Source organism: Sorex fumeus, unplaced genomic scaffold (genome assembly GCF_029834395.1).
Source record: "Sorex fumeus unplaced genomic scaffold, SorFum_2.1 ptg000153l, whole genome shotgun sequence".
In the NCBI taxonomy this organism is placed as follows: domain Eukaryota; kingdom Metazoa; phylum Chordata; class Mammalia; order Eulipotyphla; family Soricidae; genus Sorex; species Sorex fumeus.
Genome location: NW_026606210.1, coordinates 1,676,580 through 1,697,604, shown reverse-complemented (window position 1 = coordinate 1,697,604; position 21,025 = coordinate 1,676,580). Strand labels below are relative to the sequence as shown.

General features: G+C 57.5%; 2 protein-coding genes and 1 non-coding gene across 4 annotated transcripts in view; 1 reads left to right on the top strand and 2 right to left on the bottom strand.

Annotated features, from left to right (window-relative positions):
* Positions 1 to 8,917, bottom strand: part of SMC1B (structural maintenance of chromosomes 1B) — a 53,207-nt gene extending 44,290 nt beyond the window's left edge. For both annotated transcript variants that reach the window (XM_056107002.1, XM_056107003.1), the window contains exons 1-4: positions 8,809 to 8,917; positions 5,398 to 5,586; positions 4,225 to 4,337; positions 3,938 to 4,141 (exon numbers count right to left, since the gene is read on the bottom strand). In XM_056107002.1, the coding sequence (XP_055962977.1) occupies positions 3,938 to 4,141; positions 4,225 to 4,337; positions 5,398 to 5,586; positions 8,809 to 8,917 (615 nt within the window). The remainder of the gene's footprint in view (positions 1 to 3,937; positions 4,142 to 4,224; positions 4,338 to 5,397; positions 5,587 to 8,808) is intronic.
* On the bottom strand, positions 4,548 to 4,732 carry LOC130016411 (U2 spliceosomal RNA). Its single transcript, XR_008791231.1, has one exon. It is a non-coding gene; the product is annotated as a U2 spliceosomal RNA (small nuclear RNA).
* Positions 8,918 to 9,115: 198 nt separating the features above from the next.
* Positions 9,116 to 19,223, top strand: RIBC2 (RIB43A domain with coiled-coils 2). The gene is made up of 7 exons (XM_056107076.1): positions 9,116 to 9,241; positions 11,908 to 11,989; positions 13,835 to 14,179; positions 16,955 to 17,073; positions 17,735 to 17,962; positions 18,237 to 18,403; positions 19,135 to 19,223. Exons 1-7 carry the CDS (start codon positions 9,116 to 9,118, stop codon positions 19,211 to 19,213), a joined length of 1,146 nt encoding a protein of 381 aa, XP_055963051.1. The 3' UTR covers positions 19,214 to 19,223.
* The last annotated feature ends 1,802 nt before the right edge of the window (positions 19,224 to 21,025 follow it).

Genomic DNA, 21,025 nt, shown 5'->3' with positions numbered 1-21,025 from the left:
GGTAAGGAGTCTGGAAATAAGCAAGCAAATCATTTTTTTAAAAATTTTTTTGGGCCATACCTGGAGATTAGGGCTTACTCCTAGCTCTGTGCTCAGGGATCATTTTTTTTCTTTTTGGGTCACGCCCAAGCGATGCTTGGGGGTTCCTCCTGGCTCCGCACTCAGGAATGACTCCTGGTGGTGCTTGGGGGCCTTATGGGATACCGGCCAGGGATTCACCACGTGCAAGGCAAATGCCCTATCTGCTGCTGCCCCGGCCCTCGGGGATCACTCTTAGAAATCTTTCATGACCAAATGGGGCTCAGGGAATTGAACCCAGGTATCTCTCTATGGCCCCAAGGCAAAAAAAATAATCTGAATGTTAAAAGTTTTGAACTTAGGTAACTCCAAAAGAAGCTGTTGGAGGAAGCCATGACATGTTACAAATGCTTTTTTTTTTTTTTTTGCTTTTTGGGTCACACCCAGCGATACTCAGGGGTTACTCCTGGCTCATGCACTCAGGAATCACTCCTGGCAGTGCTCGGGGGACCATATGGGATGCTGGGAATCGAACCTGTGTCGGCCATGTTGGCGGCGTGCAAGGCAAACGCCCTACCCGCTGTGCTATTGTTCCACGGTCCTCCTGTTATTCATCGATTTGCTGGAGCGGGCCCAGTAACATCTCCATCGTGAGACTTGTTACTGTGTCTGGCATATCGAATACTTCACGGGGAGCTTGCCAGGCTCTGCCGTCTGGGCGAGATACTCTCGGTAGCTTTCCGGGCTCTCCGAGAGGGGCGGAGGAATCGAACTCGGGTCAGCCATATTGGCCGCTTGCAAGGCAAACGCCCTACCCGCTGCGCTATTGCTCCAGCCCCTACAAATGCTGCTTTACAAACTTTTGGTGCAATTCATAATAGGAAGTGGAGAGCAAGCACAGCGGGTAGGGCTCTTGCCTTGCATACAGCTTACCTGGGTTCGATTTCTGGCATTCCATAAGGTCCTCTGAGCACTGCCAGGAGTTATTTCTGAGCTCAGAGGCAAGAGTAAGCCATGAGCACTGCTGGGTATGGCCCAAAACCCAGAAAAAAAATGTAGCCATTTTAAAAAATGTGTGTATATATATGTATATATATATCATATACATCATATATATATCGCTGGAGCGATAGCACAGCGGGTAGGGCATCTGCCTTGCACGCAGCCAACATGGCCAACCCGAGTTCGATTCCTCCGCCCCTCTCGGAGAGCCCGGCAAGCTACCGAGAGTATTCGATATGCCAGACACAGTAACAACAAAGTCTCCAATGGAGACGTTACTGGGCCCGCTCAAGCAAATCGATGATCAACGGGAGGGCAAAAAAAAAAAACCATATTTCATAATCTTGTATATGGTTAACATTAATTTAGGGGTACGAGGATCAAACTTGGCCTCCTGCATACATCTGCATTAGAGTATTTTTTCTAACGTCAATCAGACTCTTGTATAAAGCCTCTGAAGGACTGAGTTTTGCAGAGCCCTGAGAATCCAGTCTCCTCTAAGCAGCAGTTCCTTTCTGCGTCTCCAACTTAACTTCTCTCCCCACCATGGTGACATTCATAGTTTACTGAACATGCTGTCTCTTCCAGCTCAAATCTTTTGCTATTTTCTTTTCCAGAAGAGCCAGATGCCCGAGTTTTGCAGGGCTGATGTTCTCATGTTTTTAGTAAAAAGCCATTTTCTCACACTTGTTTTGGGTAATAAATATTGCTACTTAAAACCAGCTTGTGGGGCCTGCGTGATAATACAACAGGTAGTGTGTTGCTTTGTATGCTGCTGGCCTATGTTTGATCCCTGGTCCGCCAAACCTTATGAGGAGTAACTGGTGAACACTGATGTGGCCCCCAAACAAAAATGATTTTGCTTTTTCATTGTGCTAATATCTGCAATTATGGTCTAAACGCCAACTAACTGCTAGGTTTTAACGTGTATATTTAACACCCAGGGTCAGTGCAGTAACACACAGTGTTCTGCTTTGTGTGTGTGTGTGAGAAAAGTTTTTACTGAATAAAACTTACTTAGAAAGACGTGTTGGAGTTGGGGTAGGGGGAGATGGAGAGAAATATACTTTTGAGAGAATACCAGTTCAAAGAGACAGACACAAACAAGCAAGATACGGGTTAAGGGAGAAGAGCACTGTAGCACCATCCTCCCGTTGTTCATCGATTTGCTCGAGCAGGCACCAGTAACGTCTCCATTGTGAGACTTGTTACTGAATTTGGCATATTGAATACATCATGGGGGGCGGGGGAGAGAGAGAGAGAGAGAGAGAGAGAGAGAGAGAGAGAGAGAGAGAGAGAGAGGTGTCTCCCATAGAGACAGGCTGATGGGGGAGGCAGGAAGGGAAACTGGGGACGTTGGTGCTAGCTAGGAAATGTACACTGGTGGAGCTATGGATGTTGGAACACTGTATGACTGAGACCTAATCATGAACAGTTTTTTAATGATCTATCTCATAAAATTTTTTAACTTTTTTTCCTTTTTGGGTCACACCCGGTGATGCACGGGGTTTACTCCCGGCTCTGTACTCAGGAATTACTCCTGGCAGTGCTTGGAGGACCATATGGGATGCTGGGAATCGAATCTGGGTCAGCCACATGCAAGGCAAACGCCCTCCCCGCTGTGCTATCACTCAAGCCCCTAGCTCACAAATTTTTAAAAAATAATACGTAAAATTAAAAAAAAAAAACCTGTGTGGGCCAGAGCAATAGCACAGCAGATAGGGTGCTTGCCTTGCATACCACCGATCAGGGTTCAATTTGCGGCACCACATAAGGTCCCCCCCGAGTCCGCCAGGAGTGATCCCCAAAAGCAGAACCAGGAGTAAGCCCTGAGCACTGCCAGGGGTAGCCGGAAAAAATAAACCAAAGTTATTCATATCAACATTTCAAGAGTATATGACCTTTTACATTTATCATTAAAAAATACTTATGTGTAAATCTTCAAATACAATAAATGTTGCTCCCAGTATATATATATCCCACATGAACAAAAACTCATTTTTTGAGGTTGGAGGAAGGCCTCCTAAGCAGTGTTCACAGGCTTGTCGGGCCCCATCAGCAATTCTCAGTGAATCGGACTGTCTAGTTCAGTGCAAGGACCTACGGACGCGATGTTGCTTGGGCCCTGTAGCGTGAGGTATTACTTGAACCATGACTCTGTGAGGGGACTCCAGGGCTGCCCCCAATGATACCTGGGGTCAATGTGGTGCTGAGAATCAAACTGGGATTGGGGCACTACACGCTAACCACTGTAATATCTCCTAGTTCCATGAGCAAAATCTCCTTTGAGTTCCTCAATAATTTGGGTGAGGTGAGCTGTATCTGGCAGTGCTCAGAGCTTACTTCTGGTCTGTGCTCAGGGAGCACTCTTGGCAGGATTCGGGAACGACAAGCGGTAAAGTTGGGGTTGGTCACAGGCAATGCATGAGCCTTATCTTCCTTGCCTCAATAATTTTTAAGAGCATCTCGGGGGGCTGCAGGGATGGCAGAGTGGGCGTTTGCCTTGCACATGTCTGATTGCCTTGCACCTGGGTTCGATTCCCAGCATCCCATATAGTCCCCTGAGCACGCCAGGAGTAATTCCTGAGTACACGAGCCAGGAGTAACCCCTGTGCATTGCGATGTGACCCAGAAAGCAAAAAAAAAAAGCATAATGGAAAAATATCCAGAAGTTTGAGACATGCAAGATAAATTCCTCATGTTCATTTTCATTTGGGAAAATCAGATACTTTCGCAGTTTAGTCTTGCCTGTTTAGAAAAAATTTTAAAAAAGAAAATCCTGGCAGTGAAAAATTCAAAAAGTTTATCTTTAATGAACGTTGTACTTTCGCTCCTGTTATTAAAAGATCTTTTAAGTAGCTTCATAATACCTAGGAAACAATTTCTGTAACCCAATAGGATATTCATGAAACCTTACCTCTTCTTTCTCCAATTTTGCATGTTTGCGCTCTGCAGCTACATTCTTTTTCTTATTAAAATTAAACTGTGCATCCTCTTCAGCTTTTTGTAACCTTCTTTTCTTTTCCTCATATTCTCCTATAAGTTCCCCTGATGCACTTATTTCCTCAAAAAACTGGGTTCTTTCTTTGGGTTTTTTCATTGAGATAGACTCAACAGTTCCCTTTTAAAAACAGTAAAGGATACAATATATATTAAAAAAATAGCGATATATTTTCAAAATCATGAATCAAATAAACTACCTACCTGAAAAACTAGACAGTTGCGTGCCTTGACTATTATGCCTATCTTTTCCAATTCTGCTATGTAAACAGAACGACTCACAGGATTGTCACCGAAATGAAATTCTGAGCCTCCCCCTATAATAAAAACAAAGACTGTTATAGGAAGTATAAATACTAGATAACAACTATTAAGTTTATTAAAATTCCCCTTATTGAAATAGTCAGTTATGCAACAATTTACGTGTTAATAAATGCACTTGATTATCTGACACCACAATGAACCAAACAGACCAAAGTCTGAACTCAATGAGTTCATAGCCTCATCGCAGAGATTTGCTTATTTATTTTTGATGCACAATTCCTGGAGGTACTGCGATACCCGGTCGATGTGTAGAGTGGCTGGAGCAAGCTCCTATTCCAACTCCTAGCTCCAAAAATCCATTCGCTATATTGTCTTCAGATAGAGGATGTATTAGATATCAAACTGATAAGAACAGATCAGACACTTAACCAAAAGGCCAGGAAGCAATCTCATCATAGAGACTAGGAAAAAAAAAAGAGGTATGTGAAAATGAATGAAGTATATGAGAGAGTATTAAGTGGTGATAAGTAAAATAGATCTGGGAATGGGGCACAAAAGTTTACGCACAGCAGAAACAGACACTGCCATCTGAAACAGAACGGAGGGGCCAGAGAGTACAGGGGTTGGGGTACATGGCTGCACGCAGCTCACCCCAGGTGGATCCCCAGCACCAACTGGTCTCCTAGAGTCATCAGGTAGAGCCCTAAAGGCTCCCCTCAGCATCGCCAGGTGTGACCCAGGCATCCCTGGTATTCCTGGGCCGTTAGCAGCACTGTATCCTGGGGCCCCTGCGCTGAACTGCCAGTCCTACCAGCCAGAAGTCACTGAGAGGGACCCCCAAGTCTTCTAAGCACCGTTAGGGGAGCCTCCTCCAAAATAACGTAAGTAGGATGGTGCTCTGGTCTGAATGTTTATATTCTACTCATAGATGAGACCTGGTAGAGAATCAATCAAGTTGTCTTCCTTGTTTTTGCGACTTACTATCCCAAAGGAAAGAACTTCTAGAGTTGCTATGCTGGTGGAATCAATCACACCCTTCAAAGACAGAAAAAAACAAATCATCCAACTTTAAAAAAAAAAAAGATTCATAAGCAGACTTAGACAAGAAAATACCTCGGATAATTCTTGTAAACGTTTTCTCTTCTCCACTTTCCTCCAAATAAATAATTTTTACACTTGCAGAAGTAGAAACAGGTTTCCCAATATGTGCTCCATGAATGAGTTCTTGGATATTTTTTACTCTTAAATTAGCTGTTTTCTCTCCCATTACAAAACTAAGTGCATCCATAACATTGGATTTTCCTGAGGAAAACAGAAAGATATCGAAATAATTCTTTAAAAAAGTATTCACTTAATATACCCATTATTTTTTTAAATTTTCAGATTACCACCTAATGGGGTGCCAGGGATTGAACCCAGATTGGCTGCGTGAAGGCAAACACATTACCCGCTGTACTATTGTTCCAGTACTCTCTTCGCTCTTCTGAACCAGCCCAAATGTCAACCTAGAAAACCTTTCCCAATCGTCACTTTTCCCTGTGAGATCAGATACAGTACTTTCCTTCCTATAAAAAAAATTTTTGGCTCTTTGGGTCGCACCCAGAGATGCTAAGGAGTTATTCCTGGCTCTGCACTTAGGAATTACTCCTGGTGGTAATTGGTGGGCCATACGGGATGCCATGGATAGAATTCAGGTAAGCTGCGTGCAAGGCAAACACCCTACCCGGTGTGCTATTGCTCCAGTCCCAACAGTTAATTTCTTCGTTTAAAGAACAAGGAAATAAATAATGCCTATGTAACGCTATTTGACCTTCTGTTTCAGTTAGTCATTTTCTTATACTTCCTATGCCCTATCTCACTTTGCAGTTTCTGCTGCTAATATTTGCATATTGCTGGGTCTGAGTCGGAAACATGCTGCTTAAAATGAAAAACTTGGGGGCTGGAGCAATGGCACAGTGGGGAGGGTCTTTGCCTTGCATGCGGCCAATCCACGTTCGATTCCCAGCATCCCATACGGTCCTCTGAGCACCACCAGGGATAATTCCTGAGTGCAGAGCCAGGAGTAACCCCTGTATATCACCGGGTGTGACCCAAGATGCCAAAAAAAAAAAAAACCTTTTTGTTTTTTGGCGCCACGAAAAACCCAACAAAATTAGATTCGGTGAAAACATGTCAAGTTGTGGCAGACTGTAACAAGAGAAATCATAAAACGTATGTCCAACAAAATTAAGTATGGCCAAAATGATCAGAAGAGTAAATTATACTTTGGTTTAACAGTCTAAATGACTATGCCAGTAATACCGTAAGAACAGAAAAAATATGCCTTAATAACAATGAGCATCCAAGTGGACAGATTAAATTAGTTATGGATAAATACTGACTTCAAGTCTATGCAGAGCCAAAAAAAAAACTGAACAGTTTAGGAAAATTTAGTAAAGGAGAAATCCTTGTTAAGGAGAGGCTATTGAAGGCAATGCTGAAGCAATTTCTGCCTGGCTTGATGTGGTTCTGTGGTCAATGGCTCTGTGATCAGGGACTCTGGGGGGGGGGAGCTGGGCTTCCAGACAGTGGACCTCCTGAGGGGCGAGAGGCAATGGAAAGACATTTCCTCAGTGCCTTCAAGACAGTTGGTGAAGCACAACATGCACATTCTCAAATTAAAAAAAAAAATTTATATTGACTCAGGTCTAAAATTCCCTTTTTTTTTTCTTTTTAGGTCACACCCAGTGATGCTCAGGGCTGACTTCTGGCTCTGCATTCAGGAATGACTCCTGGCGGTGCTCTGGGGACCCTACGGGATGTTGGGAATCGAACCCCGGTCAGCTGTGTGCGGGGCAAACGCCCTCCCCACTGCGCTATTGCTCCAGCCCTGGAATTCACTTTTTTTTTTTGCTTTTTGGGTCACACCCAGCGATGAACAGGGATTAGTCCTGGCTCATGAACTCAGGAATCACTCCTGGTGGTGCTCGGGGGACCGTATGGGATGCTGGGAATCGAACCCAGGTTGGCCCGTGCAAGGCAAACGCCCTACCTGTTGTGCTACTGCTCCAGCCCCAGAATTCACTTTTTTTAAGGGCTGGAAATTTTTTTATTATTTTTTGCTTTTGGGGTCACACCAGAGATGCTCAGGGGTTCCTCCTGGCTTTGCACTCAGGAATTTCTCCTGGCGGTGCTCGGGGGACCCTATGGGATGCCGGGGATCGAACCCGGGTCGGCCACCTGCAAAGCAAACGCCCTCCCTGCTTGCGCTATGGCTCCGGCCCCGGAATTCACTTTCAAACGCTCGGTCCACCCCGAGTCGGGTATGGGACGGGGACGCACACCTGGTTGAAGCTGGACTCGAACCCTTTGCAGCTGTCCTCTGCGTGACCCCGGGGGCGCCCTGGACTCCTGTGGTGTGTGTGTGTGGGGGGGACTTTCTGCTCAGGGGATCCCGCGCCAGCTCACGGGGACGGGCCAGCGTGAGTGGCTGCCGCGTGCCCGGGGCTCGCAGTGGGCTTCCCTCCCGCCACCTGGCCGTGAGGGCCGCGCAAAGAACGTGGCCGCCACCCACTTCCCTCGGTGCTTAAGTCACACCCGCGGTGGGGGGCAGGGGGGTGCCCCCTGACCAGCCCGGCCAGGCCGTGTCGGGACCAGTCGTGACCAGAAGTTCTCTCAGACACGGGGACGGGCCCCGGCCTCTTGGTGGTCAGTCGTGACCGGAAGTTCAGTCAGAAGAAGCGGGGACAGTCTCCGGTCGCGTCGGGGCCAGACGTGACCGGAAGTTCAGTCAGAAGCGGGGCCAGACGTGACCGGAAGTTCAGTCGGAAGCGGGGCCAGACGTGACCGGAAGTTCAGTCAGAAGCGGGGCCAGACGTGACCGGAAGTTCAGTCGGAAGCGGGGACAGGCTCCCGCCGCTTGGTGGTCAGTTGTGACCGGAAGTTCAGTCAGAAGCAGCGGGGCCAGTCCCCGGTCGCGTCGGGGCCAGACGTGACCGGAAGTTCAGTCAGAAGCAGCGGGGCCAGTCCCCGGTCGCGTCAGGGCCAGTCCTGACCGGAAGTTCAGTCAGAAGCGGGGCCAGACGTGACCGGAAGTTCAGTCAGAAGCAGCGGGGCCAGTCCCCGGTCGCGTCAGGGCCAGTCCTGACCGGAAGTTCAGTCAGAAGCGGGGCCAGACGTGACCGGAAGTTCAGTCAGAAGCAGCGGGGCCAGTCCCCGGCCGCGTCGGGGCCAGTCCTGACCGGAAGTTCAGTCAGACGCGGGGGCAAGGCGGGTGGCGGCGGCGCGACCCGCGTGGGCGGCCGCTCCTTCGGCGCCTGCCTCGCTCGAGAATGTTCGGGGTGGGGGGGCGCCCCCCCGCCGGAAGTGGGGGCGCAGGGGCCGCTCGGTTCGGGGGTCCGGGGCGAGAGGCTGCGCGCGCGCGTCTCCCCGAGGAGGGGCCGCCCCGCGGGTGGGGGGGCGGGGGGGGCCCCCGTGAGGCGCCCGCGGGGTGGGGGTCGGGGGTCAGAGTCGGGGTCGGGGTCGGGTCCCCGCGCCTGGGGTTACCCGAGCCGTTGGGGCCGATGATGCAGGTGAACCTGCGGAAGGGCCCGATGACCTGGCGGCCCCGCCACGACTTGAAGTTGTCCACGAGCAGCAGCTCCAGCCGCCCCATGGCCGCGCCGCGCGCCCTCGCCCGCCTCTGCGCCCGCACGCGCCGCCGGCCGGGAGCGGGAAAGCGCGGGAAGAGGCGCGCGAGTCTCGCGAGAGCGCGGCGGGCGCCGTTGCCTAGCGACCGGACTCGACCCCGCGGCGGCGGCGGCGGCGGCGGCGGCGGTTCCTCCCGGCCGCCCCGCGCGCCCCCAGCCCGGCCATGGACCCCGGCGCGGCGATGCTGCTGCCCAGGGACCAGAAGCAGTTCCTGGCGCTGACCCAGAGGCGGCACGCGGAGCTGCTGCGGCAGGGCCGGATCTTCAACGCCAGGGCCCGGCTCATCGGGGTGAGGGGGGGCCCGCGACCCCCGACCCCGACCCCCGACCCCGTCCCGGCCGGCCTGGCACCGCCGCTGTGCGGGGGGCCAGCCTCGTCGGGCTCGTCCAAGGCGGGAGGGGCCCGCACCCGGGCCCAGGGCGCGGCCCCTCGCTGGCCAGGGGGCTGAACTGGGCCTTGCCAGGGGCACGTGGGTGGGGGGGGAGCGGAAGTGTCACCCCCAGGGCCCCAGAGGGTCCCACGAGCAGGGCCGGGAGGCAGCCCTGAGCACGATGGCCAGGTGTGGTCGGGAAGCCCGAGCAACAGCAGTGGAATACACACACACACACACACACAGCCAGGGCTGGAGTAATAGCACACACACACACACACACACACACAGCCGGGGCTGGAGTAATAGCACACACACACACACACACACACACACACACACCCCAGGGCTGGAGTAATAGCACACACACACACACCCCGGGGCTGGAGTAATAGCACACACACACACACACACACACACACAGCCGGGGCTGGAGTAATAGCACACACACACACCCGGGGCTGGAGTGATAGCGCACACACACACACACACACACACACACACACACCGGGGCTGGAGTAATAGCACAGCAGGGAGGGCATTTGCCTTGCACACTGCCGACCCGGGTTCGATTCCCAGCATCCCATAGGGTCCCCCTGAGCACCGCCAGGAGTGATTCCTGAGTGTACGAACCAGGAGTAACTCCTGTGCATCGCTGGGTGTGACCAAAAGAAAGCCAAAAAAAGGGGCTGGAGTGATAGCACAGCGGGTAGGGCGTTTGCCTTGCACGCAGCCAACATGACTGACACAGGTTCGATTCCCAGCACCCCATATGGTCCCCTGAGCACCGCCAGGAGCAACTCCTGAGTGCATGAGCCAGGAGGAACCCCTGAGCATCGCCGGGTGTGACCCAAAAAGAAAAAAAAAAGCCAAAAAAAACCCCAAAAAATAACACACACACCCCTCCTTTTTTTTTTTTTTTGGACTGCACTGCACTGTCCTCCCATTGTTCATTGATTGGCTCAATTGGGCACCAGTAACGTCTCCATTGTGAGACTTTGTTGTTACTGTGTTTGGCATATTGAATACGTCACGGGGAGCTTGCCAGGCTCTGCCGTGCGGGCAAGATACTCTCGGTAGCTTGTCGGGCTCTTCGAGAGGGGCAGAAGAATTGAACTCAGGTTGGCCAGGTCAGCCGCATGCAAGGCAAACGCCCTACCCACTGTGCTATGGCTCCAGTCCAAGCAGTGAAATAAATAGATTTTACTTGGAGGGTTTTTAAGGTGTGGAGGGAGAGAGAGAGAGAGAGAGAGAGAAACACGCTCAAAAGAGAACGCCAGCTTCTCCAAGGGCAGAGAGCCCCTACACACATCCTAGCATTAGACACGAAAGCACGAAAGTCCACATCTCAAGAGGGGAGATGCGGGCGACACATGTACTCGGGCACCACATCTGCTCAGCCGGCGTGGGCGCAAGCAGCACATGGGCTCGGGCAGCATGGGCGCCGCACACGCACCATCTTAAACTCATGATCTGCAAGGAATTTCAGGGCCTTCCCCAGGACACAGCTGTGCCTTTTGCACCAGAGGAGTGCACTCTTGACCCAACGCACGTCTCTGGTTCGCTAGTTCGGGTTCTAGCTCCTGAACAGACAAACAAACAAAAAAAAATTCAGTACTCCCTTCTCAGATTAGGCCTATCAAGCCCAGCCCATGTAAGCCAGGCCTGCCCCTTGCGGACTCCTGGATCCCCACCCGCAGATTCCCGTTGGGGGATCGGCTGGGGCCGGCTGGGCCTTGAGAACCCGGGACCTTACAGAGCGCGGGCAGCGGCAGCAGAGGCGAGGCAGGCGTCCAAGTGGTCACATTAGAGTGTGTGTGGCGGGAGCTGGGGGAGCCCAGCCGTGCGGGGTGGGGTGGGGAGTCGGGGATGCCCCCCCTCGGCCCCCGCAGAGCCCCAAGGAGTATTGTTAAGGAAGAGAAAGGGATAGGAAGCTTGGAGGCAGGGCTGGAAAGATAGCACAGAGGGGAGGGCGTTTGCCTTGCCCGAGGCCAACCCGGGTTCAATTCCCAGCATCCCATAGGGTCCCCTGTGCACTGCCAGGAGTGATTCCTGAGCTCAGAGCCAGGAGGAACCCCTGTACATCGGCAGGTGTGACACAAAAAGCAAAAAACAAAAAAGCAAACAAAAAAGACTGTAGTAAACACTTTGTTATTTCTCGCTTTGTAACGTTTTCCTTCTTTGTTGAGGCTCATGGTCTGAAATAGTTGTTTTTTAAAAAAATCACTTTTGGGGGGCTGGAGTGATAGCACAACGGGTAGGGTGTTTGCCTTGCACGTGGGCGACCCAGGTTCGATTCCCAGCATCCCATATGGTCCCCTGAGCACCGCCAGGAGTAATTCCTGAGTGCAGAGCCAGGAGTAACCCCTGTGCATCGCCAGGTGTGACCCAAAAAGCAAAAAAAAAAAAAAAAAAAAAAAGGAATCGTGGAGGTCAGCTGAAGAAGTTGCTCGAAGGAGCGGCATAAGGACAGGCAGAGGCAAGAGGCATATCTAAGATCACTCCTTGGCAGGGGCCTTTGGGGAGACAGACTGATGACGACCCGGACGCAGTGACGGCCCCTCACCCCCGCCCTCCATTCCCAGGGAGACCCCGCCGCGTGGGACATTCAGGTTCGAGACCAGAAGATTCGAGAGGCGACTGAGAAGGCTAGAGATGAAATCTTCGGTGAGCCTGATGCCTGTCCAGGGGGTTAGGGCTGTGTGTGTCCCTCGGTGTCTTCTAGAATTCAGCCTCTTTGGTGCCGAGGATGCCACAGCGGGTAGGGCACTGGTTTTGCACGGAGCCGACCCAGTTTCACCCCCAGGACCCTAGGTGGTCCCACAAGCAGGGCCAGGAGTTATTCCTTACTGCAGAGCCAGGGAGGCAGCCCTGAGTACAGCCAGGTGTGGTCCAGGTGCTAAACAACAACAACCATGGAATAAACATGCACCCACCATCTTAAACTCACGATCTGCAAGGATGTTCAGGACAGCATCTACCCTGAACAAAATTAGATGTAAAGTTTTTTTTTGGGGGGGGAGGGGGTCACACCCAGCGATGCTCAGGTGTTCCTCCTGGCTCTGCACTCAGGAATTACTCCTGGTGGTGCTCGGAGGACCCTATGGGGTGCTGGGAAATCGAACCCAGGTCGGCCGCGTGCAAGGCAAATGCCCTCCCCACTGTGCTGTGACTCTGGCCCCTTGGATTCACTTTAAATGTGATACTACTGGGGCTGGAGTGATAGCACAGCAGGTAGGGCGTTTGCCTTGCACGCGGCCGACCCGGGTTCGATTCCCAGCATCCCACAGGGTCCCCTGAGCACCGCCAGGGGGTGATTCCTGAGTGCAGAGCCAGGAGGAACTCCTGTGCATCGCCGGGTGTGACCCCAAAAAGCAAAAAAAAATAAATAAAATAAATAAATGTGATGCTACTGCTCCAGCCCCAGATGTAAAGATTTTGCCAAATTGGCTTTAAGTATTTTGGTTCTGGGGTCACAGGCTGGGTGCTCAGGGCTCCTCCTGGCCCTGGGTAAACGGGCCAATCCCAGCGTGCTCTGGGGACATTGTGGTGCGGGAGCCAACCCCGGCTCCCTGCCCGCAAAGCTGCACCCAGCCCCTTGAGCGCTCTCCAACCCCTCACATTTCTATACAGTTTTTGAACATACATGTATGGCGGGGGCTGAAGCTCTTCCCATCATCTTCCTCATTGTTCCCAAGCGTGTAGGAGACAAACGCGGACCATGATAATATTTGGGTCACACCTGGCGATCCTCCGAGGTTACTCTCAGCCCTGCACTCAGGAATTACTCCTGGTGGTGCCCAAAAGACCATATGGGGTGTCTGGGTCAAACTCTGGTCAGCCACACGGAAGGAAGGTAAGTGCCCTACCTGCTGCACTATTGCTCTGGCCCCGCCGTGAAGATTTTTAAATCTAAAGAAGCAGGACGAGAGCTCTGCAGTGAATATCTGGGCTCTGCATTGTCAAGAACTGGGGGTCCTCTGTGTGCATATTTTGAGTTTCTTTAGATTTTGGCAAACTACTTTCCAAATTGGAGGGGATTAGTTTTGGGCCACACCTGGCAGTGCTCAGGGTTTACTCGGCTCTGTGCGCAGAACCTCAGTCCTCTTGGGACCATATGTGGTGCTGGGGATCAGACCAAGACCAGCAGCATGCCAGGCAACCACCTTAACTCCCATCCTCTCTTTCTGAGCCCCCAAGAGTTAATTTTTTTTAAATTGTTGTTTTGGGGGCTATACCCGGTGATGCTCAGGGGTTACTTCTGGCTCTGCACTCAGGAATCACTCTTGGCGGTGCTCCAGAGACCTTATGGGATGGGGGGGGGAGTCGAACCCGGGTTGGCCGGGTGCAAGGCAGACGCCCTCCCCACTGGATGATCGCTCCGGGCCCCAAAAACCTAGTTTTAAAAGTGAGCTCAGGTTTACTTTCGCCTGGGAAGTCAAGTGAGTCACTGTGTTATGTCTCGTGTGTGTGTGTGTGTGTGTGTGTGTGTGTGTGTGCTGTCTCTTCCAGCCGCCGAGATGAAGCACAACGACAAGATCCTGTGCATGTTAGAAAACCGGGAGAAGACAGATAAGCTAAACATCTGCAGAGCCATCAGCAAGTTCCGGCAGAACTGCCAGCGCCCCGAGACGCGCCGCGAGTTCGACCTCTCGGACCCCCTGGCCCTCCAGAAAGAGCCGCCAGCCCGGCTCTCGGACCACGACCCCCGCAACACCGTCTCGGGCATGCAGAAGTTCATGGGCGAGGACCTCGACTTCCAGGCCAGGAAGAAGTTCCAGGAGGAGCAGAACCGGGAGTGGCTCCTGCAGCAGCAGCGGGAAGGACGCGACGCGCGGGCAGCGCGGAAGCGCGCAGGTAGGGCTGGGCGCAACCCTGGCCCGGCTCCGGGCACGCGCGCGCACGGGAGCGCGCACTGCTGCCTTGCCCCGAGCGCGCGCACGCCCACGGGTGCACGCGCTGCGACCGCTGCCGTGCCCGAGCACATGCACGCACGGGAGCGCGCGCTGCTGCTGCGCCTCGAGCACGCGCACGCACGGGAGCGCGCACGCGGGAGCGCGCGTTGCTGCCTGCGACCGGCGCCGTGCCCCAAGCACGTGCACGCACGGGAGCGCGCGCACACGGGAGCGCGCGCTGCAGCTGCTGCTGTGCCTCGAGCACGCGCACGCACGGGAGCGCGCACTGCTGCTGTTGCTGTGCCTGGAGCACGCGCACGCACGGGAGCGGGAGCGCGCATTGCTATCTGCGACCGGCGCCGTGCCCCAAGCACGTGCGCGCACGGGAGCGCGCGCGCACGGGAGCGCGCGCTGCAGCTGCTGCCGTGCCTCGAGCACGCGCACGTACGCACACGGGAGCGCGCTGCAGCCGCGTCCGCTGTGCCCCGAGCACGCGCACGCGCACGCACCGTCTCGGGGCTCGGGGGCGCGCACGCACCGCCCGCCCCCTGCGCCCGCGCTGGGCTCTGCCCCAATCACCGTCCCGGATTCTCGCAGGCCCCGCCCCGCACCCCGACTTCCGCCCCCAGCCTGCACTGAAATCGACCAATAGCTGCGTCCCCTGTCCCGGGCGCGGTCAGTGCACGGGCATCGCCTGGCCGGGGCCCTGTTGGCCCCGCCTGCTCCGAGCGGACCTCCGAGGGCCGCTGCTCTCTGCTGCGACCCCTCCCCTGGCGTCACCTAGGCGACCCCCCTGGCAGCTGTGTCGCTCCCACCCAGGGGTTTAGGGTTGGGTTGTGGGGTCCAGGGGCCCCGTGGACCCCGCCCTGCGCGCGGGTGCCTGGTCCGTGGGCGCCGGGCGTTCCGGCCCAGGAAGGCGATTTGAAGACCTGCCCCCCCCCTCCCTTGGTCGGAACTCCAGGCCCCCCGCCCCAAGGTCTCCGGCCGCCCCCCCTTCTCCCCGATGTCACTCTGGTCCAGCGACCCCCACCCCCACCCCCCAACCGGCTGCCCCTGCGCGTTTCCCTCCCGGAGCTGCACGCTTGGTGGTTCTCCCTGTGCCCGGCCCAGCAGCCGGGGCTCGTCCAGTGCCTTCTCACTGCCCGGGGGTTGAAGCTCGGAGCCACCCACGGCCCTCTGGCCAGCGCGCCTTTCCCCAGAGCGAGCACTCGCGCCTTCTGCCCCCGGGCCTTTGCAGCTCCCGATCCTGCGCCCTCCGGAGGAGCGTTTTCCCCAGATGCCCTCAGGGCCACCCACCTCTTCCCCCAACGTCCCATCTGGGCTCAAACGTCCCATGGCGGGGCACAACCTCCCTGCCCCGTCCCCCTCCTCGGTGTCGGACCGCAGCTTCCCTGGAGGCCCCTCCCCGGACCCCGCCCCGCTCAGGACGGCGGCGGGTTCTGTGCGTCTTGTTCACTGTTGCTCTCCGCGAGCTCCAGACTTCGGGGTTTCGGTGTCCAGCTCCGAGCCCGCGTTGCAGCCTTGGCCTTGGTGCTGTCCCCTGCCCTCCAGCACTGGTGGGCGTGGCCCCCGCAGGACAGAGCCCCCCTCTGTCCAGCGCCATTGTGAGCCCCCTGCCCGTGCCCACCCCCCGAGCCTCCCCCACACCCCCGCCTGCGCTCTCCTGGCTTCCTGGACACCCTCCCCTGGGGAGCACCCTCGGCTCCCATGGCGCCCGCTTCTGGGTTCCCACTGGACCCGGGGAGGACGTAGAGGCCAGGCCCCCCGAGATCAGGGATGGCAGGGGTCCCGCAGAGCGCTCTGGGCCTGGGGCCACAGCAGACAGCACCACTGGCCCTCAGACACCCTCCACCCGCAGTGGACAGGCTCCACCCACAGCAGACAGCACCCCTGGTCCTCAGGCACCTTAAGCCCACCATGGTCGGTCTGAGCCCACAGCAGACAGCACCCATCATCCGCAGACACTCCCCACCGACAGTGGACACTGTCCACCCGGAGCAGACAGCACCAATCGTCCGCAGACACCCTCCACCCACGGTGGACAGTCTCCACTCACAGCGGATGGCACCCCTCGTCCTCAGACACCCTAAGCCCACCGTGGACAGTCTCCACCCACGGCAGACAGCACCCATCATCCGCAGACATTCTCCAGCGACAGTGGACAGTGTCCACCCACAGCCGACAGCACCAATCGTCCACAGACACCCTCCACCCACGGTGGACAGTCCCCACTCACAGCGGATGCCACCCCTCGTCCTCAGACACCCGCCACCCACCGTGGACAGCGTCCAGCCACAGCAGACATCATCAGCCATCCGCAGACACCCTCCCCCCGCAGTGGACAGTCTCCACCCACCGCGGACACTACCGACGGCCTGCAGACACCCTCCGCCCACCATGGTTATTTTCCAGCCACAGCAGACCCCACTGATCATCCTCAGACGCCCTGAACCTGCAGTGACCAGTCCCCACCCACAGCAGACATCACCAATCTTCCGCCGAGACCCTCCACCCGCAGTGGACAGTCTTCACTCCCAGCAGACGGCACCACTGGTCCTCAGACATGGCCCGCCCACAGTGGACATGCCCAGTAGTCTGTAGCCGCAACCCTCTGCCCGGATGCACTGCTGCCACGGCCTCACGGGCCTTACCTGAGCGTCCCCAAGGTTGCCACCCGGGGGGCCCTGTTTGGGGGAGCGGGGGCCCACCTGTGTGACGGCGCCTTGCTCTCCCCCAGAGGACCGCCACACGCAGACCCAGCTGCAGTTTGACGCCACCGCCAGGCTCCTGGACGAGCAGGAGAGGGCCACCAGCAAGGCCATCTGCGTGGCAGTGAAGGAGTTCAACAAGAGCCAGGTACACGGAGACAGGCCAGGCGGGGTCCACAGCTGGGCCCCTGGCCGCCTGGGCCGCCTCTGCCGGACCCCACAGCACTTCCCCGGGCTCGGGGCCCCCCTTGCCCAAGCACGGCCTGCAGATTTGGGGGGCTCCCGGACACACCTCCGTTCTCTGGTTCTCCGGGCTCTGCCGGCCCCACGCCGAGGTTGACTCAGGCGCCCCCTTGGGAAAGAAAGACCCCCACCCCTCCCCAGGTTGGACCTGCCACCGTCCAGGTGGCGGGGTGCTGCCTCCCCCAGTCCTGGGGTCAGAACCGAGGTCCCCAAGTGGCGAGAGCAGGGTTGGGAGCTGGAGGGAGTCTGAGCAGCCCCACTGGGTGGTCGTTCTGGGGTAGGAGGGCCACCCCCACAGTGTCCAGGGGTCACTCCTTCCTGGCGCTGCTCCTGGGAGCAGATGTGGCCGCTGGTCAGCCCCGCACCCCGGTGGCCCTGCGTCCATGGGTGTGGCGTCTGTGGGTATGTGGCGGGCTGCCCGCGCAGGGCTGCGGGAACACTGGACACGTGGCCAGCCTGCGTGGTTCCCGGTGTGTGTGGTGGGGGGGGGCGTCCAGATCCCAGGGGAAGCCTCGGTGGGCCCCTGGCGCTCACCCCTGCGCGCTTCTGCCCCTGGCCCCGGGCAGGTGGCGGAGCTGGCGACCAGGAGGGCCCGAGAGAGGCAGCAGGAAGAGGAGGACAACGCGGCCGAGATCTGCCACCTGCTGGGCTGGGACCTGCTGACCGAGAACCCGCTGCAGGCGGCCAGCACCGGGGGCCCGCGCCGGCTGCTGCCCCACCGCTGGAAGGGCATGAGCGCCCAGGAGCGCGCGCACGTGCGCGACCTGCAGCAGCTGCAGGTCCAGGAGAAGCTGGTACCGCGCCCCGGGGGTCCCGGGGGCGGGGGGCAGGGCCCATGGGGCGTCTGACCTGGGGAGGGGCGCCCGCGGGGGCAGGACTCTTGGGTGTCGACCTGGGGAGGGGCGCCCGCGGGGGCAGGACCTTTGGGCGTCTGACCTGGGGAGGGGCGCGCGGCCAGGCCGAGTGGGGCGCGTCCCCCCACCCAGGCCAGGGGCGCGGTGCCCGTGCAGGCGTCTCCCGGGTGTCGGGGGCGGGGAGGGGCCGGCCCTGAGCCCCCCGCCCCGGCAGAGGCTGCAGGAGGAGGAGCGGCAGCGCGCGCGCGCCTGGGACCGGCTGCGGGTGCAGGAGGCCCGGGACGCGCAGCTGGAGCAGCGGCAGCGGGAGCGGCAGCGGCGGGAGGCGCGCCTGGCACTGGACTGCAGCAACCGGGGCCTGGCCGAGGAGCAGCGGCTCCGGTGAGACCCCCGCCCCCCGCCCGGCGCCCCCGACCCTCGGCGCGCCCGGGGGTCTGAGAACTCAGCGGCCAAGGGGAGAAGGCCCCGCACCTGCGGATGATGACAGAGCCCCTTGGGGATGGCGCCCTGGGGCGCTCTCCTCCCTCCTCCCTCCCGCACCCCCACCCACCCCACCTCACCACGGGGCTCAGGCAGATGCCGGCCACTGGTGGGGGGGCACTGCCTTCCCCTTGGGCCTGGCAGAGCCAGGGGGTCTTCCTGGAGGCCGCCAGCAGGGAGCGATGCTCTCTGGGCAGGGGGAGGGCCCGGGGCTGCCATGAGCAAGCCTGGGGTCTCTTCCTTGTCCCCCCCGCCCCCCAGCCCTTAAGAGTGGCCCTTACATCCGGGTGCCCAAGCATAGGGGGACTCCAGAGGGAAACCAGCTGGTCCCGTTCCTGCCCCTGGCGCTAGGCTGGGGCGTCTCAGTGATGTGGTTTGGTGGGGTGGGGGTCACTGTTGGCCATCTCCCCTCTGGGGGGCTGGAGGGCGGTTGGGTGCCCCCGCCCAGGAGTGAGTGGAGGCATGCCCTTCCCTGCCCCCCACGGCCCCAGCAGGGGAGAAGCTTCCCCCGGCACCCATGAGCCCAGCTGGTGTCTGGGGCAGGAGGGCGACCAGGAGCTCCGCGGGCGAGTCCCGGCGGGTGCCCAGGATGGCTGCGGCGCTGCTGACGTGTCCTTTCCCTGTACCGTCAGGGAAAAGGCCACGAAGGAGGCGTCCACGAACTACCACAGCGAAGACTACTTCTCGCAGTTCAATACAAGGAGCCGATAAGGACCCGAGCCTCCTTCCCGCCCCCAGCCACCGCGGGTGAACGCGGCGGCGGCTTGGGAATGTCACACTGTGCGCGCACACACGCACGCGTGCACGCAGACAGTACACACAGACACGGACACACACAGTCACACACATGCACACGCAAGCGTCCTTGTGCCAGGGTGTCGGGTTTGGTTCCCCACTGTGGACATGACCCCCTGGACCCCGTCCGCCCGTGCTCCTGGGCCTGCGGCCCAGCCCATGGTGAGGGTCTGGCCCACGTTTGCGTCACCCTGAGAAGGGCCGGTGGAGCCCACGGCCTTCTGCACCTGCACTTGCTCAGTGCCCACGTTGAAGGGCCCCAGCCACCCCAGTGCTGGACAGGCCCCGGGCACCACCTGTGGCCTCACTGGGACGTTGTGGTCACCGTCTGACAAGAGAACTTAGGTGCTCCAGCCCCTAAGCCCCCAGGAGGCAGACCCAGGGATCAGCGCGGGGTCTAATCTCCTCTGAAGGCCCTTACAGCTTCACACACACACATACACTCGCGTGCGTACACACACACACACACATGCACACACATATACACACAGGTACACGCGTACATCCACACATGCATGCATACATGCACATACACACGAATACTTACATACACACATGCACACACAAGCATACATTCACACACAGGCACACACACACTCACACTCGCCAGTAGGTTTTGTTGGATTCTCTTTTGCTTTGCTTCATCCTTTTGTCACGAGATTCACACCCAGAAGAGCAGAAGGCCTTGCGCAGCGCCCACCGCCGTGCGTCCACCAGGCCTGGCTGTTCGTGGCCCCCCCCTTTTCTCTCTCCCTGCTCTGGGGGTCCCCCATCTGCTGCTTGCCAGAGACAGGTCAACAATGGAACAATCCAGTAAAGAGTTCTCATTCTTAAAAGGATTCAAACATCGCTCTGAATCTGCCCAAATGAGTTGGGGACCCCACCCCGGTGGCCACAAGCAGCCGCCGGCCCCCTGGGTGCGTGGCCAAGGCAGACACTGTCCTCCAGGCCACGGGCGGTGGTTTTTCAGTGTGAGAAGCAGGCTGTCGAGCCAGAGAAGGGCACGGAGCCCCAAAACGCACATTCCGCCAAGTGACAGAAGCCGGATGGGGCTGGGGGGGCTGGGCCCTGGCACCATGCACCTCTCTGGGAGTGACCCCCCAAGCACCGCTGTCTATAAAAGATACATCCCTAAGCCTTAACGCTGTGGGGGGGGGGGGATCTGCACCGGCCGAGCATGCGTACAGACAAACCCTATTTTGTCCAGACTTGGGGGACGGTCCTGGAGCTCAGTCTCCTGTCCCTCCCGCTCTCTTCTGGTCTATGCGAGTTCTGAGCCCCCCCCCCCCCCCCAGGAGCCCGTGCCTCCCGCCGGCCCCAGAGCCCTGCCTCGGAGCACTTGAATCAGGGCTCTGGATGGCCCCCTCCTACAGGGCAGACCCAGCAGTGAGCTCGGGGGCACAGCTTAGTCCAGGGGACCCCGGGGCGTTAGCGCCATGCGGCATGTTCACTCAGGAGCGTTTGCGCAAGGCCAGAGGCCTGTCCTGGTTCTTGAGGGTCTCCTGGGGCGGGTTCCCCCGGAGTTGCGGGCCCCACTAGGAGCAGCCCAGGTGACGGAGACCTTGTGACCGGGCGGGGCCAGGCCTTCAGTGGCATTGAAAGCTGTCAGGGACCGAGGGCCAGGCAGGAGGCCGCGCTCACACCTCCCAGGCCAGGCGGGAGGCCCCGGGCTCCAGGAACACGAGTATTTGGGAGCGCCTCACCCCCATCCACACTGCCCGCCTGTCA

Excerpts from the sequence above, each read along its gene's own strand:
- RIBC2 (XM_056107076.1), top strand. The coding sequence starts at position 9,116 with ATGGACCCCGGCGCGGCGATGCTGCTGCCCAGGGACCAGAAGCAGTTC. Across the intron at positions 14,180-16,954 it reads GGCAGCGCGGAAGCGCGCAG|AGGACCGCCACACGCAGACC; the intron begins GTAGGGCTGGGC and ends GCTCTCCCCCAG. Across the intron at positions 18,404-19,134 it reads GCCGAGGAGCAGCGGCTCCG|GGAAAAGGCCACGAAGGAGG; the intron begins GTGAGACCCCCG and ends CTGTACCGTCAG.